General features: G+C 43.6%; 1 protein-coding gene across 2 annotated transcripts; it reads right to left on the bottom strand.

Moving 5' to 3' along the window:
- Nucleotides 1–8,693: 8,693 nt before the first annotated feature.
- On the bottom strand, nt 8,694–19,775 carry LOC129814318 (mediator of RNA polymerase II transcription subunit 26-like). Of its 2 annotated transcripts, none has more exons than XM_055867384.1 (4): nt 19,152–19,775; nt 18,864–19,015; nt 12,168–12,242; nt 8,694–11,898 (listed from the first exon to the last, which is right to left on the bottom strand). In XM_055867384.1, the coding sequence occupies exons 2-4, from the start codon at nt 18,933–18,935 to the stop codon at nt 10,216–10,218; spliced, it is 1,830 nt and encodes a 609-aa protein (XP_055723359.1). In that variant the 5' UTR covers nt 18,936–19,015; nt 19,152–19,775; the 3' UTR covers nt 8,694–10,215. The 2 variants fall into 2 exon arrangements, with proteins under 2 accessions (XP_055723359.1, XP_055723358.1); XM_055867383.1 differs by having other exon boundaries at nt 12,168–12,245; nt 19,152–19,774.
- Nucleotides 19,776–20,076: the final 301 nt, after the last annotated feature.

The following is a 20,076-nucleotide window of genomic DNA, read 5'->3' as shown; positions in this document are numbered from 1 at the left end:
ACTTAGTCTCAAATGAAAATGGCATACTGAACACATTTTGCAACTTACCAAAAACTTTTCCGTACATGTACATACTGGGTAGCGTTTTGTTTGCCATCTGAGAGTACTTGGCACCTCTGGTGGCAACACAATCTCACACTCAATTCATGCAAATATGTACAAAAAGTATTTCAGTAGAGCCTCCCAAGATGCACAGTCATACCCTGGATCTAGTTTTGTCCTGTGGAATAAATATTGTGGATCTAAATGTTTTTCCTCATAATCCTGGACTATCGGACCTGTCACACCCTGATCTGTTTCACCTGTCCTTGTTATTTTCTCCACCCCCTCCAGGTGTCGCTTGTTTTCCCCAGTGTATTTATCCCTGTGCTTCCTGTCTCTCTGTGCCAGTTTGTCTTGTAGGTTCCAAGTCAACAAGTGTTTTTTCACCTGTACGCTCTCCTTTTTCTAGTCCTCCTGGTTTTGACCCTTGCCTGTTCTGGACTCTGTACCCGCCTGCCTGACCATTCTGCCTGCCTTGACCTCGAGCCTGTCTGCCACTCTGTACCTCCTGGACTCTGAACTGGTTTTGACATTTTGCCTGTCCACGACCATTCTTTTGCCTACTCCTTTTTGGATTACTAAACATCTTAAACTCCAACCATCTGCCTCCTGTGTCTGCATCTGGGTCTCGCCTTGTGTCATGATAGAACCACCATCTTATTATGTTTGCAATCGCAACAAAAACTGGTCATACCCCAACCAAGGATCATCAAAAGCAGTGCTATAAATTCTAGGACAACCAGAGACTCCGAGATGCCCTTCCAGACTCCCTCCACCTACCTAAGGAGATCAGAGTACAAAAATCAGTTAACGACCTAACTGAGGATCTAAATTTAACCTTGAGTAATGCCCTAGATGCAGTCGCACCCATAAAAACAAAACACATTTGTCACAAAAAAATTGCTCCCTGTTATATAGAAAATACCCGATCCCTGAAGCAAGCTTCCAGAAAATTGGAACGGAAATGGCGCTGCACCAAACTGGAAGTCTTCTGACTTGCTTGGAAAGACTATACCGTGCAATATCGAAGAGTCCTCACTGCTGCTCGATAATCCTATTTTCCAACTTAATTGAGGAGAATAAGAACAACCCTAAATTTATTTTGGATAACTAAAAAGCAGCATTTAACAAGAGGATAGCTTTCATAACAGCAGATAAATTCATGAACTTCATGGTCATTAGAAAACAAATTACGGACTCCTCTTTGAATCTGCGTATTTCTCCAAAGCTGTTGTCCTGAGTCTGCACAGAACTGCCAGGACATAGGATCAATGAAGATACTCAAGGTTTTTAATCCAGTATCTCTTGACACATTCATGAAAATAGTCATGGCCTCTAAACCGTTAAGCTGCATACTGGACCCTATTCCAACTAAACTACTGAAAGAGCAACTTCCTGTGCTTGGGCCTCCTACGTTGAACATAATAAATCGATCCCCATCCACTGGATGTGTACCAAACTCACTAAAAGTGGCAGAAATAAAGCCTATCTTGAAAAAGCCAAACTTTCACCCGGGATTTAAAAAAAAAATGAATCGGCCTATATCCAATCTCCCATTCCTCAAAAAGAAAAATGTAAAAAGCTGTTGTATACGAAATGTTTGTCTGGTTTTAGACCCCATCATAGCACTGAGACCGCCATTGTGACGGTGGTAAATTACCTTTTAATGGCGTCAGACCAAGGCTCTGCATCTGTGCTCGTAGACCATAGTGCTGCTTTTGACACCATCGATCACCATTCTTTTGGAGAGATTAGAAACCCTAATTGGTCTACACGGACAAGTTCTTGCCTGGTTTAGATCTTACCTGTTGGAATGATATCAGTTCGTCTCTGTGGATGGTATGTTCTCTGACAGATCAATTGTACGTTTAGGCGTTCCTCAAGGTTCCGTTTTAGGACCACTATTGTTTTCATTATATATTGTACCTCTTGGTGATGTCATTCAGAAACACAACGTTAACTTTCACTGCTATGCAGAATATTTGAAGGACAGCTTTTTCCCATCTTCGTAACATTGCAAAAATCTGAAACTTTTCATCAAAAAATTATGCAGAAAAGCTAATCCATGCTTTTGTCACTTCTAGATTAGACTACTGCAATGCTCTACTCTCTGGCTACCCGGATAAAGCATTAAATAAACTTCAGTTAGTGATAGACACGGCTGCTAGAATCCTGACTAAAACCCCAAAATGTAATCATATTACTCCAGTGCTAGCCTCTCTACATTGGCTTCAAGGCTGAATTCCAAGATGGCGTAGCAGTCAGGCGTCTTTGTCTTCGTCGTGTCTTGTGTGTATATATATTTTTTTTTTCTTTGCATCTATTTCGTATATATTTTTTAACCTCAAATCCAACATACTCAACTGCAACCCGCCTCACCCAATGTGGAATGGATCTGCTATTTTCTTTACTTTAGAACCGGAACCCCCAACAGAAGCTAGCCAGCTAACTAGCTAGTAGTCAGTTAGCCCGCACAACTCCTGCCTTTCTGCACAGCGCGATTCAACCCAGAGCTTACCGGACTAATTTTCCCCACATCTCCGGATTCCTACTGCAAGCTCTGAACCTTTTCACCTAGATCATCGCAGCTAGCTAGCTGCTATCTGAGTGGCTACTCCTGGCTAACGTCTCTGTCCCGAAGCAAGCGCCAATTAGCCTGGAGCTAGCCTATGCTAGGCCCATCTCCCGGCTAGCTGAAGAGGTCCATCAGCCACTCATTGGGCTACAATACCTATTTTGCCAATTGGCCTGGACCCCTTTTACTGCTGATACGGAGCCCCGCCGATCCTTCACGACTGGTCTACCGACGTAATCCGCCCGATGGGGTTCTCAACAGGCTCCTCCGTCACGACATCCCTTGAATGCCCATCTGCTAGCCGCGGCCCGCTAGCTGTCTAGAGCATATCGGAATGTTGGCTGAAGAGGTCCATCAGCCAATCTTCTTTGGCTACAATACCTATTTTTCCAATTGGCCTGGACCCTTTTACTAAATGGAGCCCTGCCGATCCCTGCCGATCCATCTGCCAATATAACTGACCGAGGGGGCTACAACTGACTCTTCCGTCGCAACGTCCCCCTACGGCCCTTCTGCTAGCCTGCTAGCCCCGGGGCTAGCTGTCTGAATCGCCGTGTCTCCAACACGCCTAGCTACTCACTAGACCCAATGATCACTCAGCTACGCATGCCTCTCCCTAATGTCAATATGCCTTGTCCATTGCTGTTTTGGTTAGTGATTGTCTTATTTGACTGTAGAGCCTCCAGCCCTGCTCAATATGCCTTAGCTAACCCCTTTGTTCCATCTCCCACACATGCGGTGACCTCACCTGGTTTAAATGGTGTCTCTAGAGACAATACCTCTGTCACCATCACTCAATGCCTAGGTTTACCTCCACTGTATTCACATCCTACCATACCCTTATCTGTACATTATGCCTTGAATCTATTTTTCTGTGCCCAGAAACCTGCTCCTTTTACTCTGTTCCGAACGCACTAGACGACAAGTTCTTATAGCCTTTAGTCGTACCCTTATCCTACTCCTCTTCTGTTCCTCTGGTGATGTAGAGGTTAATCCAGGCCCTGCAGTGCCTAGCTCCACTCCCATTCCCCAGGCGCTCTCATTTGTTGACTTCTGTAACAGGTAAAGCCTTGGTTTCATGCATGTTAACATTAGAAGCCTCCTCCCTAAGTTTGTTTTATTCACTGCTTTAGCATACTCTGCCAACACAGATGTCTTAGCCGTGTCTGAATCCTTGCTTAGGAAGGCCACCAAAACCCCTGAAATTTCCATCCCTAACTATAACATTTTCCGACAAGATAGAACTGCCAAAAGTGGCGGAGTTAGCCTGCAGAGTTCTGTCATACTATCCAGGTCTGTGCCCAAACAATTTTAGCTTCTACTTTTAAAAATCATGTCTCTCACCATTGCCGCTTGCTATAGACCACCTTCTGCCCCCAGCTGTGCCCTGGACACCATATGTGAATTGATTGCCCCCCATCTATCGTCAGAGCTCGTACTGTTAGGTGACCTAAACTGGGACATGCTTAACACCTCGGCCGTCCTACAATCTAAGCTAGATGCACTCAATCTCACACAAATTATCAATGAACCTACCAGTACAACCCCAAATCCGTAAACACGGGCACCCTCATAGATATCATCCTAACCAACCTGCCCTCCAAATACACCTCTGCTGTCTTCAACCAGGATCTCAGCGATCACTGCCTCATTTCCTGTGTCCGTCATGGGTTTGCGGTCAAACGACCACCCCTCATCACTGTCAAATGCTCCCTAAAACACTTCAGCGAGCAGGCCTTTCTAATCGACCTGGCCCGGGTATCCTGGAAGGATATTGACCTCATCCCACCAGTAGAGGATGCCTGGTTATTCTTTAAAAGTGCTTTCCTCATCTTAAATAAGCATGCCCCATTCAAAAAAATGTAGAACCAGGAACAGATATAGCCCTTGGTTCACTCCAGACCTGACTGCCCTTGACCAGCACAAAAACATCCTGTGGCATACTGCATTAGCACTGAATAGCCCCCGCGATATGTAACTTTTCAGGGAAGCTAGGAACCAATATACACAGGCAGTTAGGAAAGCAAAGGCTAGCTTTTTCAAACAGAAATTTGCATCCTGTAGCACAAACTCCAAAAAGTTCTGGGACAGTGTAAAGTCCATGGAGAATAAGAGCACCTCCTCCCAGCTGCCCATTGCACTGAGGCTAGGAAACACTGTCACCACCGATAAATCCACGATAATCGAGAATTTCAATAAGCATTTTTCTACGGCTGGCCACCTGGCTACCCCTACCCCGGTCAACACCCCTGCACCACCCACAGCAACTTGCCCAAGCCTCCCCCATTTCTCCTTCACCCAAATCCAGATAGCCAATGTTCTGAAAAAGCGGCAAAATCTGGACCCCGACAAATCAGCCGGGCTAGACAATCTGGACCCTCTCTTTCTAAAATTAACCGCCGCAATTGTTGCAACCCCTATTACTAGTCTGTTCACCCTCTCTTTCGTATCGTCTGAGATCCACAAAGATTGGAAAGCTGCCGCGGTCATCCCCCTATTCAAAGGGGGAGAGACTAGACCCAAACTGTTACAGACCTATATCTATCCTACCCTGCCTTTCTAAGGTCTTCGAAAGCCAAGTTAACAAACAGATCACTGACTATTTTGAATCCCACCGTACCTTCTCCGCTATGCAATCTGGTTTCCGAGCTGGTCACGGGTGCACCTCAGCCACGCTCAAGGTCCGAAACGATATCATCGACCTGGCCAAGGCTTTCGACTGAAACACCACATCGACTGTCAAACACCACATTCTTATCGGCAGACTCAACAGCCTTGGTTTCTCAAATGACTGTCTCACCTGGTTCACCAACTACTTCTCAGACAGAGTTCCAAGTGTGTCAAAACGGAGGACCTGTTGTCTGGACCTCTGCTAGTCTCTATGGGGTGTCACAGGGTTCAATTCTCAGGATGGCTTTTTTCTCTGTATACATCAATGATGTCGCTCTTGCTGTTGGTGATTTTCTGATCCACCTCTACGCAGACAACACCATTCTGTATACTTCTGGCCCTTCTTTGGACACTGTGTTAACTAACCTCCAGACGAGCTTCAATGCCATACAACTCTCCTTCTGTGGCCTCCAACTGCTCTTAAATGCAAGTAAAACTAAATGCATGCTTTTCAAACGATCGCTGCCCGCACCTGACCTCCCGTCCAGCATCACTACTCTGGACGGTTCTGACCTAGAATATGTGAACAACTACAAATACCTAGGTGTCTGGTTAGATTGTAAACTCTCCTTCCAGACTCACATTAAGCATCTCCAATCCAAAATTAAATCTAGAATCAGCTTCCTATTTCGCAACAAAGCATCCTTCACTCATGCTGCCAAACACACCGTCGTAAAACTGACTATCCTACCCACTGATCCTAGACTTCGGCGATGTCATTTGCAAAATAGCCTCCAACACTCTACTCAGCAAATTGGATGCAGTCTGCCACAGTGCCATCCGTTTAGCATGCGCTCCAGCAGGTATATCTCTCGGGTCACCCCCAAAGCCAATTCCTACTTTGGCCTCCTTTCCTTCCAGTTTTCTGCTGCTAATGACTGGAACGAATTGCAAAAATCGTTGGAGACTCATATCTCCCTCACTAGCTTTAAGCACCAGCACTCAGAGCAGCTCACAGATCACTGCACCTGTACATAGCCCGTCTGTATATCGGCCATCCAACTACCTCATCCCCATACTGTTGTTTTTTTCCCTCCTTTGCACCCCAGTATCTCTACTTACACATTCATCGTCTGCACATCTTTCACTCCAGTGTTTAATTGCTAAATTGTAATTATTTCACCACTATGGCCTATTTATTGCCTTACCTCCCTTATCTTACCTCATTTGCACACACTGTATATAGACTTTTCTATTATTTGACCCTGCTGGTCATCTATGAACATTTACATATCTTGAACAATCTGGCCTTAAATGGCCATGTACTCTTATAATCTCCACCCGGCACAGCCAGAAGAGGACTGGCAACCCAGTTTCTTCCTGGGTTCCTGCCTTTCTAGGGAGTTTTTCCTAGACACCGTGATTCTACATCTGCATTGCTTGCTATTTGGGTTGCTATTTGGGTTGTAGGCTGAGTTTCTGTATAGCACTTTGTGACATCTGCTGATGTAAAAAGGGCTTTATAAATATATTTGATTGACTAAAGATCCGGGTTCGATCCTGGGCTGTGTCACAGCCGGCTGTGACCGGGAGACCCATGAGCCGGCGCACAACTGGCCCAGCGTCATCCAGGTTAGGGGAGGTTTTGGCCGGCCGAGATGTCCTTGTCCCATCGCGCTGTAGCGATTCCCGTGCAGGCCGGGTGCATGCACGCTGACACGTTGCCAGTTGGACAGTGTTTCCTCCATCACATTGGTGCTGCTGACTTTGGGGTTAAGAGAGCAGTTTGTCAAGAAGCAGTGCGGCTTGGCAGGGTCATGCTTCTGAGGACGCATGGCTCTCAACCGTCACCTCTCCATACAGGAGTTGCAGCGATGGGACAAGACCGTAACTACCAATTGGATATCGTGAAACTGGGGGGTAATTTTTAAAAATAATTTACAAAAAAGTATTTCAGTAGATTTCATTCATTTTTGTGTGGCTTAATTTGTGTGGAAAGTCACACATTTTTGCAACAGTAGGCCTACACAATTTTCTTCATAACGCATTTCATATTTTGTTGAGCCTACATTACGCAATTTTATTTATAATACATTTAATACAAGGCTTCACTTCACATTACCGGTTATAAAACGGAAATTGCTCTCCATAAATAAATGGTGAGAAATGCTCAGTCTGAAGTCGTTCGGCTATGAGTTTCACAGCCCTATAATAATTAAACAAGTTATATCACCTTTAAAATTGTTTATTTATAAGCGGTTAGGAATAGTGACATAGGAAAGTCTGACAATAATTAAATACCCTAACCCTAAGCTATGTTCAAAGTCAGCAGCAATTTCCAGTTAGAAATGCTCAGTCTGAAGCCATTCAGCTATGGGTTTTAAATCAAATCAAACCAAATCAAACTGTATTGGTCACATACACATGTTTAGCAGATGTTAGTGAAATTATTGTGTTGCTAGCTCCAACAGTGCAGTAATGTCTAACAACTAATATCTTACAATTTCACGCCCAATCCTTCAAATGTGCACACACATGGTCCAAAGTTTGCATTGAGTTAAGGCAGAACTTTCCAAACTCGGTACCCCAAGGGGTGCACGTGATCATCAAGCTGAGTAGTGCTAGGGCAAAACCCAAAATGTGCACCCCTTGGGGTCCTGACGACCAAGTTTTGGAAACACTGAGTTAAGGAGGAATCTCAATTGCATACTCCTCACATCCTATCCTTGCCTCAACAAAACTCTTTGGATGAGAAAGCCTGAGGTTCCGCCCCTCTGACATTCTCCACCAATGGGTCTTGAGGAGAGGATTAAAGGAGTATGCAATTGAGATTCTCCCACCAAGTTGTTTTTATAAATGCCAACTTTCGTAGGAAAACTGGCGCACGTTTTTGGGTATATTTTGTACATACGCAACATTCATAAATGATGCCCCAGGTGAGGTAAAAGTGCACTGAGCAGCTTAGTCATGTGTTGATGGGAAGGGTTCCGCACTGAGATGATCTGAAATGCATGTAGACTTGGTTATCTTATCAGGAGGGAAAAAGTGTGTTCATAGTTGTTGCGGTTTGTCATAACAATGAAGAGAGAACCACTCAAGGAAGTGAAAGACACCCCTTTGCAATTCAAAGATACAAAGCAATTCTTACAAAAAAAGATTGCCATTTTGAAACTGCAGTTGACTGAGGTATTTTGGACACAGTAATTGCAGAATAATTAGTGTACTGCATTTGAACTGCAGATATACTGCATTTTGGACCAAGTGCTCCCCCATGAGGATTCACTGAGAACACACAATGGAAACCAAAGGAGTAATGCACCTATATACTGTAGACATACATCATTGTATGTACAATATTAAAGCCAACATTGACCTGTTAATAACCCCATCATGAATACAATACAAAAAACATCTGGGTTTATATTGCGTAAGAATGAAGTCTTATCGCAAATGAGAAAACTGTGCGTAGGGTTTAGATCACTTTATTTTTCAAACAAATGAGATGTTAAACACTGAACAAATAAAGATGTCCCAGTCAAACTGACCAGATCCACAATCAATCTTTAGCATTTCTTTATTGCGAGCTGTGTTTGAGTGATGCCTCTGCAATTTACCCATTCTGGATCAGTGTTCACTAAGGACCATTGCTTAGAAAAAAAAGATGGTGCATAATCCAGCATCATCGGACATGGAATTGCCACACACAAACCTAGTTCCAAGGACAGGAGTGTTATGCGAAAGCAAATCCAGATTTGACATCAAAAAGGCACATTGGTAGGGATGAATGTAGCGGCGCACAGTCTGACCTTACCCCATCTGAAGTCATGTCATATGTGGAGAACCGTGGCAATGCAAGATGAGAATAACAAAAATAAAAAATAAACTACTTCTCTGAATTGTCACATGGAAAACGTTAAGGCGCTCTCTCCAAGTTTGTAGTTTTCAACAAAATAGCAAAAGAAACGACACTTGTTCATTAACCATCACGCACGCTTCTCAATGAGTAGAACATTCCTGCAATACAAACCCTTGAAAGATTGGAGGGAAATTGAGACTGTCAAAAATGTGGACCTTGCAGGTGTTTTGTTTGTATCTACATATACCTTAATGTAAATGATGAAATTACAGAAGATGCCTGCCTCTGTAAACTAAATAGAAAGGTCTCATTTCTGTATATTCATTAAGGCTGTTCAACTTTGAAAGTCTGATTAAATTTCATAAGCCAAAACGATAGCTAAAGGAATGTTAACAAGTATAGTTCCAGCATACAAACAATTACTTATTTTCTTGTCCTCACAGTTGTATTAGTACCCTCTGTTTCAACATTTTCTGCCTGGGTGAGGATTGTTGGGGGATAAGTAAATGGAAAAACAAAGAACTCTTAAAATACTTTGTTGATTGAACAAAAGGAGGCACATTTTTGTTGAACTTCCTCCGGGAAGAAACACATGATGGCATGTGTACATCAGAGTGTTGAGGAGAGAAGATGATGGGTGGAGTATGGAATGTTGGATCGCTAACATGTATCGGCCAACCAAAAACAAAAGAATGTGTAAAACAATGTTATGCCTCTTTTGCATTGCAGAACAGGTCAACAGTATGTGATGCAAACAGAAAAGCTCTACAGGTTTTGTACATCGTTTCCATAAAACTCCCAAAAAAACTGAAAAGGTCAAATAAATAGATGCATACATGATAAGAAATTGTATAATTTATTTTTGTATATGTCACATAAAGCTTCTTGTAACTCCCAAATAGGTGTCAGTATTCCACTCGCTGGACACGTTCGGCTTGAACTGTGCTAGATGAACGCTTTCAACACCCTCTGAGCACGTAACTGGAAAGCTACACTCCAGCAAACCCTACACTAGAACCCTAGTTTGCAATTAATTGTTAGTAGCAGCACTCTGCAAACGGGCACATCTTTCCTGCAACTTTTTATTTTTGAAAAACAGAACTGAAACAGCCCTTTGACAAACACCCCCATCTCAGTCTAGGCAAATATATGGCAGGATGTTCAGTTTGCTCTCGTCCCCATGTGGGTCCAACGATATACACTCCGTCCAGTCGTACCAAGTGCCCTTGGTGTCATAACAACCATTTACCCCTTGCCAGTGCTCCGTATGTACTCTGTGGAGGTCCTTGTCGGTCACCTCCCGGCTCACTCCAGGTGTGTCCGTTACCGAGCTGTCCAGCTGCAAGACGTGGACTCCTCGCCTCGCCTCCCTGAGATCGCTTTCCTCCCGTTTCAGGTATTCTGACATGAAAAAGTGCGCGCCGGGGGCCTGGACCCTCGAGGATGTGAGCACATTGCTCTGAAGGTTTAGGTAGGACTGGATGATCTCGTTTCGGGACAGCTCTTTCCAGTTAGTCTGTTGGAAGGGGCTGGGGGTGGGAGCGGGAGGCTGCTGCGGATGGAGATCAGTTCTCTGCTGGGGCTCAGGGGGAGGTGGCATTGGGGGTTCCTCCATCTGACAGGGTTCTTTATGTACCATGGACTTGATCTGTCCAGTCACAGGGTCAAATGTTAGCCTGCGTTCTTTTAACCGCACAGGCTTTGTTTTGTCCTCCGTGTCCTGCCCCTGCAGGTTGACAGAGTAGTCCCTGGACCTGTACTTCTTCCTCTTTTTGCAGTCCGAGCTGAAGGCAGAGACTTCTGCCTCAGCCTTGACCACCACTACAGAGGAGGAGGGGGTGGGTCTGTGGAGTTCTGCGCTCTCAGAGTTTTGTGGGGAGGGATGGGTGGTGGGAAGGAAGACAGGCAGAGGTTCCAGTGTTGCAGTGCTTTGTGGGGGATTGGTGGTGGCCTCTGAGGAGCCAGGCCAGTGCAGTGAGGCCCTATGTGCAGGGGGTGGCGGCCCATTCACATGAGACACTTGGGCTGGGGACATTAAAGGCTGGGACGAAGGCAAGCGAGGACTCCGAGCTGGGCTTGGGATAGTCCCTTTTGGGGAATATGTTGAAGAGTGCTTGGACATAGTCTCTTGCTTCATAGTCCGTGGACTTGAGAGGCAGCGGAGGCTTTTGGTCAGATATTGCCCCCCTCCTCCTTCGTCCAGCCTTGCTTGCTGCTGCAACACAGCAGTCTTGAGTAAAGAGGAAGTGCTAGGTAGTTTGGCGAGGCCTGGGGAGCTGGGGTGAGGTTTGACAGCATTGACAGGGATTCTACTGTGTTTTTCATTCTCAATGTGCTCTGCCCGGACCCTGTCCGGCGAAGGGGTAGCCTCTAGGTCTTGGGGAGCCTCAGGGTTACCTGCAATCCCATTTGTGGGAGGTGGCGGCAGAGTGGAGTTGTGCATCTGCTCGTTGGGGGACATCTTGGAGGTTTTGGCCGGTAAGTGCACACTGTCCTTTTGCTCCCCTCTACGCTTCCTGCTGCTTGACTTCTCCGCTTTGGGCGAGTAGGTATTGTGGACGTCATTTCTGGTTTTGACCTCTTGGCCACCTTTAACTGCCAGGGTTACGTCAGTGGGTGGAACGTCAGTCCGACAGGGGTGGGCACTGCCATTGGCAGAGCCCGAGACACTTACTGCCCCCCGCGATGGAGTCTCATTTTGCCCTGGGTCGATCAATTTCTGCCAGCCCCGCAAAAGCTTCTTGGCACGCTTGGCAAGGTCTTTATCCTTGGTCTTCTTCCTCACGTCATTGATCAGTTTCCCCAATCGGGTTTCCTAAATTGGCAATTCAAATAAAAACTTGTTAAAGGGATACTTTTGGATTTTGGCAATGAGGCCCAGAGTCAGATGAACTTGTGGATCCCATTTATATGTCTATGTGTCCAGTATGAAGGAAGTTGGAGCTAGTTCACAAGCCAATACTAGCAAAATAGATAAAAAGGGCTAAGTTGCCAAAATCCCAAATGATCCTTTTAAGAATACCAAAATCGTTGTCACAACAATTGTGACAACAATTAAAGCACTTAAAAAGCTTTGGGTCTTACCTCAAGTGCTTCTTTGGTGATAGGGAATTTCTCCAAGTATGTGATAACTTCTAATACTGCCACCATATTGTGAATCTGCTGGAAGGAGCAAAAGAGATGATCAGAACACAGATTTTCAACACTGAGTTACTAAGCTAGTTAGAAGTAACAGCTAAGTTCGCAACGGTTGGCTTGCTGGCTGGCCTACTACCTTGCTAGAGCTAAACGCTATGCTGGCTATTAACTGTCTAACAAGCAGTCTAGCAATTATTTAAAAACAGTGCTCACCAAACTTTTGAGTCAAGATCAGAGTCAAATCGCAAGCTGAGATGTATTTTTCAAACATGACTTAAACATAAGCCTGTGCAACATGAACCTATTAAAAAAAAAAAACAGGTTTGGGCAGTAGGGTACAGGCCCAATACATTATCAGTGTATATTGGCTATGCTTGAATTGACCTTCCAATGTTGTTTTTAGACCATTTTTAAATTATATTAACGAATTTGAGGTACATAATCAAACTGGTAACAGATCATTTGCACAGCTGAGCATAATAATTAGTATTTAAAAATTGTACTGGACTGATGGCCTTCATCTGATGGTCAGAGGGGGGAGAGAGCACAGCAGCAAGGCTGCCTCACCATCCTGCCGCGCTCCCTCCCGCTGAGGAAAGGGGGCATCGTCTTCCAGCTAACGGCGAACCTCATATCTGCATCATACACCAATTCATGTTGTTACTCCTATGACCAGAGAAAGTGAAATATCCCTCGATATTAAATGACACAAGCCGTTAATAATAACGCAAGCTTACCGAAACACTTTGCTACTCAATCATTACAGCTGCAGTGCTGGTTGTAGAGTGAGTGGAAGTAGAGTGAATGTTCAATACTTTTATAAGTCCTAAAAATGCACAGTGTTGACAGTGCTGAATAACAATTTAAACATGAGCTCACTCAAAACCATACTGTATTTGTTGCTTCGCTCTAGTCATGGTTTTAAAAGTTTTGAAATCTCACTTTCAACTTTGCTGTATGCTCTAGTCTTCTTTCTAGAGTCTATGGCTCAAACAAACTGCAGACATGGTGATCTGAGCTGATTGGCCAGCGATAGGCCTAAAGGTGCACTTGATTTTACATGAAATGGTTCAAAATGGGAAGACTTTGCCTTCATGGCACTGGGGCTTCTGAATCAAGTGCAAATACCACCCACAGCGTGAAACAAATGACAAAAATAGAAACGTAAGGCTTTATCGTTGGGTTTTTTACAGAAATGTTTGGTGCTCGACAAGAAATGACTTGGAGATCGACCAGTCGATCACCCAGTTGGTGACCACTGGTTTAAAACGTGTTAGCTAGCTAGCCAGCCATGGACAGTAGCTTGTTGCATATATAAAACTTAGGTATCGGTATCCATACGAAAAAGTGAATAGGACACCCTGTGACAGTACAATAATAACTACGCTCATAAGCAATAGAATGGTCAAAGTATTAGACTTGATACATACAGGGTTTACTAAAAATAGACACTCAAACAAATACATGTTTCAGTTTAATACCATACACAAAAAAACAAGACATATCAATAACGGCTGTTGATGCAGAAAAGGCTTTAGACAGTCTTGAATGGCCTTTTCTATTCAAAACTTTGAAAGCTTACAACTTTCCAGCTGAACTAAATGTATTTATAAATGTTTATATAAATGTCCTAAAGCAAAAATATACAGAAATACATTATTGGATAAAATTGCTTCATAAAATGGGCACAAGAAATTTGCTGGCTTAACTGTTCTGGAGAACTACGGTACGCTTCATAATGTTAAATAATGTGGCCGGTGAAAGAGCGCAAACTGCTTTATCTCCTAATGTATTGCACAAGTTGGCTGCAGGTATTTACTTAAGTAGCTACAAATATTAACATTTATTGAAAAACATCAAATAAATAGGTTTGAGCGGTACAGAAATACCATACTGTGGGCATTCCCAAAAACCACGGTATACGATCGATCTCATATATATGTCTTTCTGTGACATTGGGATCAAAATGGTTTGATTTGTTCATTTACATTTTTTTATGCAGTTCCACATGTGTACTTAAAGGAATATATTCAAATTGGCCCATAACCCCACTTACAACATAGGCCTAGGGCTATACATCCTTTAAGCAGCGTTCATCAAGGCAATGCTCTTAGCCTAGCGGTTAAGCCTAGCGGTTAAGAGCATTGGGCCAGTAAACAAAAGGTTCCTGGTTCGAATTCCCAGAGCCGACTAGGTGAAAAATCTGTCAATGTGCCCCCCCCCCATTGATTTTCTCATTATTACGTTCTAAAACGTAAGAACCTAATACAGACGATAATAAGCGCAGAGCTGTTGACAGAGGTTCAGGTTTCTTCTTGTGGTGGTCGTCGTCAAAGTGGTTTCCACGGGTCGCAAAAAGAAACAATTGCATGTAAAAGTCTTGGAAAATAAAGCTTGGCATATTCTCAGCGCTTCATTGACATTTCAGAGATGTTCTTGTACTTGTGAGAAATCTTTGAAAAATGTATGATTTTGAATAACATGAAAAGCATATACTAAAATACTACATGTCATGCATCAAATCGATATCCATCTTACCTCTGTTGCTTTATGTCAAACCTCCAGACGAGCTTCAATACCATACAACACTCCTTCCGTAGCCTCTAACTGCTCTAAAATGCTTGTAAAACTAAATGCATGCTCTTCAACCGATGCTGCCCGCACCCACCCGCTCGACCAGCATCACTACTCTGGACGGTTCTGAGTTAGAATATGTGGACAACTACAAATACCTAGGTGTCTGGTTAGACTGTAAACTCTCCTTCCAGACTCACATTAAGCATCTCCAATCCAAAATTAAATCTAGAATCGGCTTCCTATTTTGCAACAAAGCCTCCTTCACTCATGTTGCTAAACATAACGTCATAAAACTGACTATCCTACCGATCCTCAACTTCGGCGATGTAATTTACAAAATAGCCTCCTACACTCAGAAAATTTGATGTAGTCTATCACAGTGCCATCCGTTTTGTCACCAAAGCCTCATATACTACCCACCACTGCGACCTGTATGCTCTCGTTGGCTGTCCCTCACTTCATATTCGTCGCCAAACCCACTGGCTCCAGGTCACCTATAAGTCTTTGCTAGGTAAAGCCCAATCTTATCTCAGCTCACTGGTTACCATAGCAACACCCACCCGTTGCACTCACTCCAGCAGGTGTATTTCACCTGTCACCCCCAAAGCCTACTCCTCATTTGGTCACCTTTCCTTCCAGCTCTCTGCTGCCAATGACTGAATTGCAAAAATCACTAAAGCTGGAGACATATCACCCTCACTAACTTTAAGCATCAGCTGTCAGAGCAGCTTACCGATCACTGCACCTGTACACTTCCCACCCAACTACCTCACCCCCATATTGTTATTTATTTTTGCTCTTTGCACATCTATCACTCTAGTGTTAATGCTAAATTGTAATTATTTCGCCACTATGGCCTATTTATTGCCTTACCTCCCTAATCTTACAACATTTGCACACACTGTATATAGATGTTTCTATTGTGTTATTGACTGTACGTTTGTTTATCCCATGTGTAACTGTGTTGTTTGTGTCGCACTGCTTGGCTTTATCTTGGCCAGGTCGCAGTTGTAAATGAGAACTTGTTCTCAACCGGCCTACCTGGTTAAAAAAATAAAAATAAAAATGTCCTACGGATTCGAGAAGAAAGATGACAAGTTCAACAGGCAAAGGAGCCTGTCAGGTAGCCAGTAGCCTTATTTATTGCACAGAATCTAGCCTAGCTGCCACGATGCAATTTTCCTGATTTTTTACCACTTTTCTCTGGCCTCCATTGATTTAGTCACCCTAATTTTGGCCAGCCTATGGAGGTGTAAAATTCCAAAACATAGATTTCTAGCACTAGTCAAAAAAGTTGACACCTACTCATTCCAGGGTTTCTATATTTTTACTATTTTCTACATTGTAAAATAATAGTGAAAACATGAACTATAAATTAACATATGGAATCATGTAGTAACCAAAAGTAGCCACCCTTTGCTGGTACACACTACCATTCAAAAGTTGGGGTCACTTAGAAATGTCCTTGTTTAAAAATATAATAATAATAATAATAATATTAAAACAACAAAATTGATCAGAAATACAGTGTAGACATTGTTAATGTTGTAAATGACTATTGTAGCTGAAAACAGCTGATTTTTTATGGAATATCTACATAGGTGTACAGAGGCCCAATATCAGCAACCATCACTCTTGTGTTCCAATGGCACGTTGTGTTAACTAATCCAAGTCTATAATTTTAAAAGGATAATTGATAATTAGAAAACCCCTTTGCAGTTCCTCTGTCCAGTGTCTGTGTTCTTTTTATTGGCCAGTTTGAGATATGGCTTTTTCTTTGCAACTCTGCCTCGAAGGCCAGCACCACGGAGTCACCTCTTCACTGTTGACATTGAGACTGGTGTTTTAGCGGGTACTATTTAATGAAGCTGCCAGTTGAGGACTTGTGAGGCGTATGTTTCTCAAACTAGACACTAATGTACTTGTCCTCTTGCTCAGAGGACAAAGTGAAAATGTTTTTTGAAATTGTTGCTAAAAAATATATATATATTTTTTAAAAGGCAGAAATACCTTATTTACATAAGTAGTCAGACCCTTTGCTATGATAATTGAAATTGAGCTCAGGTGGATCCTGGTCCATTGATCATCCTTGAGATGTTTCTACAACTTGATTGGAGTCCACCTGTGGTAAATTCAATTGATTGGACATGATTTGGAAAGGCACACACCTGTCTATACAAGGTCCCACAGTTGACAGTGCATGTCAGAGCAAAAAACAAGCCATGAAGTCAAAGGAATTGTCAGTAGAGCTCCGAGACAGGATTGTGTCACAGATCTGGGGAAGGGTACCAAAACAATTCTGCAGCATTGAAGGTCCCCAAGAACACAGTGGCCTCCATCATTCTTAAATGGTAGAAGTTTGGAACCACCAACACTCTTCCTAGAACTGGCCACCCGACCAAACTGAGCAATCGGGGGAGAAGAGCCTTGATCAGGGAGGTGACCAAGAACCCGATCGTCAATCTGACAGAGCTGCTCTGGAGATGGGAGAACCTTCCAAAAGAACAACCTTCAGGCTTTTATGGTACAGTGGCCAGATGGAAGTCACTCCTCAGTAAAAGGCACAAGACAGCCCGCTTGCAGTTTTCCAAAAGGCACCTAAAGGACTGACCATGAGAAACAAGATTCTCTGGTCTGATGAAACCAAGATTTTACTCTTTGGCCTGAATGCCAAGCGATATGTCTGGAGGAAACCTGGCACGACCGATGGCAATTTCAATACACAGTGACAAGATTCTGAGGCCCATTGTCGTGCCATTCATCCGACGCCATCACCTCACGTTCGAGCATGATAATGCACAGCCCTGTGTCGCAAGGAAAGGTGCATAATTCCTGGAAGCTTTAAAGTCCCAGGTCTCCCACACATGCTCAATGGGTGACATGTCTGGTGAGTATTGCCTGCATACTCACCAGACACGTCACCCATTGAGCATGTTTGGGAGGCGCTGGATCTACGTGTACGACAGCGTGTTCCAGCTCCCGCCAATATCCAGCAATTTTGCACAGCCATTGAAAATGAGCGGGACAACATTCCACAATCAACAGTCCGATCAACTCTATGCAAAGGAGGTGTGTTGCGCTGCATGAGGCAAACGGTGGTGACTGGATTTCTGATCCACTCCCCATCTTTATTCCAAGTAATGTGAAATACATAGATTAGGGGCTAATGAATTTATTTTAATTAACTGATTTCCTTATATGAACTCAGTAAAATTAAATTGCTGCATTTATATTATTGTTCAGTGTTGTGTGTATTGTCACACTATGATAGGAGACAAGTTTAATCTACACTTAACATTTTACCCATTGGTCAAAATGTTTTTTTTTTTATCGGACACCCTAAAAAGTCTTCAATACTAACCTTTTAGATTTTGTCTCAAATTCCCCAAAATATATTGATCCTCCTGCCCCCAGCGCACAGTAAGTTGAAATGGAATTGTATTTATCTTCTGGCTTCCCACTGACTGTTTTTGTGTAACCCAATACTAGAATTGAAAGCAACGGGTAGTGTATGTAACTAAATACACCCGCGTTGCTTAAAAAGCACATAGTAAGCTAGTAGTTACCAACTATCTAACGTTAGTTAAGTTATGCAACAACGTATGACGGGCGAGGAATGGGAGAAAAGTTACGTTTCAACTTGAAGTAAACTAGCTAGGCTAACGCTACTTCGTCGGACATTCTTTACTTCAGCGTATCAAAAGTGAACTTGTTTTTAAGTTTGCAGCTAGTTCGCCATCTGCCCAGTTAACGTTAACATGTGGTATTAGTGAACGTGAAAACAACCGCAGTTTGACCTGCGAGAGTTGTGACTGGCTAGCTTAAGAGGCTGGCCAATGCTAAAACTAGCTGGCTAAACATTAACGTTACCCTGTTGGGCAAGCTAGCAACTTAGCTAACTTACTAGCTGACGCCCGGTAACGTTAGCGTAGTAAGCTTGCTAGCTAGTAAGCAAGGTGTCAACTCACAAGCGTGTATGATTAGCTATCGTTTAACAGTGGATAATTGGCATATCGTTTTTTTAAATGAGATAGCAAATATTCGTCCAGAAAGCTAGCTACTCACATTGCTATGACTATCGATGGCCTGCAGCAGCCGGTCTCTCATCTGCTGCGGAGTTGCTGAGGCCGTTGTCATTGCCTGTTCGGTGCGATCCGGCAGACGGGGGAGGAATCCTCCAACAACGAATAATGTGGTACTTGTAGACACTCACAGGCCTTTAGAGAGATATGCAAGACACTTGAGCAGCATATTTATCTGATGCATTTACGCTTAAAGGTTCGTAAAATGTCACATGGATTCAGAGATGTGTCAGCCGCCTGCTACTGACTCTTGGGCGCTTTGGAAACTCACCACCAGCTGCTGGATCTCAACGGCCTCCTATTGCATTATGGGATGCAAAACTTGGCCGTGTCAGAGAGGAAGAGGCGATGCGAGAGGTTTCACCACAGAACAATATTTGGTTTCACTCTGTCCAAAATAAGCCCAATGCGTTTCTAAGGGCGTATTTTGGACCTAAACTTGTCGCTTGCCTGCCTTCCCGCTTTTGAGGCAACGACTCCCATTGTTAGGGAGGAGACATGGGATCAATACCAAATGGACTCCTCAGTCCTACACCCTATGCGCTTGTGGAGATCCGAGAGGATTTGACAGTGTAAGCAATATGGTAATTGGGCCCCACAGTGGACGCATCATAATACCCATAAAACCTGTCGGTCAAACACGGAAATGGTTCCAATCGTTTTTCCACCATTCATTTGACCCATTGTGGATTTTAGAAACGCTTCAAATAAGGGCTGTGTTTCATGTAGGCTTACCCTGGCGTGACGTTTTTGATAACTGTAAATCTCGCTCGGACAGGGTGACTTTTATCAATATATTCGGCTCTATTTAGTCTCCGATTCGAAAATGCTAATTAGCATCAAGTAGGCATCATGGAAGACTACAAACCACTGCAAACTCTTCGTGCACCTCATCTCTAGCTGACACCTTAGCCCACGGACAGCTCACTCATTCGGCGGGATTAGGCGGTCACCTAGGACGGCAGATTAACGAGGGTGGCATTTTCTGATGCAATAACACATAAACCCCAATTTTTTTCCCCCCTAAAATGTTTTTTTTCTCAACCAGTGGCATATGGGTGTTTTAAGTAAGCACTGATGCCACCCAGCGGTAAACAGTAGCCACTTTGTCAAAGACAGGGGAACAAAATAGCGCCTCTCCAGGGTGCTGTTGGAGACATCCGTAAAAAAAAATATTGATCATAAATCATGCAGCA

The sequence above is a fragment of the Salvelinus fontinalis genome, chromosome 17 (genome assembly GCF_029448725.1).
Source record: "Salvelinus fontinalis isolate EN_2023a chromosome 17, ASM2944872v1, whole genome shotgun sequence".
Lineage (NCBI taxonomy): Eukaryota > Metazoa > Chordata > Actinopteri > Salmoniformes > Salmonidae > Salvelinus > Salvelinus fontinalis.
This window is presented reverse-complemented; position numbering and strand designations above follow the sequence as displayed.

What these genes read in the sequence shown, in the direction of transcription:
- LOC129814318 (XM_055867383.1), bottom strand. Translation starts at nt 18,935, where the DNA reads ATGACAACGGCCTCAGCAACTCCGCAGCAGATGAGAGACCGGCTGCTG. An exon ending in CCATCGATAGTCATAGCAAT is followed by an intron (nt 12,246 to 18,863) that starts GTGAGTAGCTAG and finishes TGCTCCTTCCAG; the next exon opens with CAGATTCACAATATGGTGGC. An exon ending in TCACCAAAGAAGCACTTGAG is followed by an intron (nt 11,899 to 12,167) that starts GTAAGACCCAAA and finishes TTGCCAATTTAG; the next exon opens with GAAACCCGATTGGGGAAACT.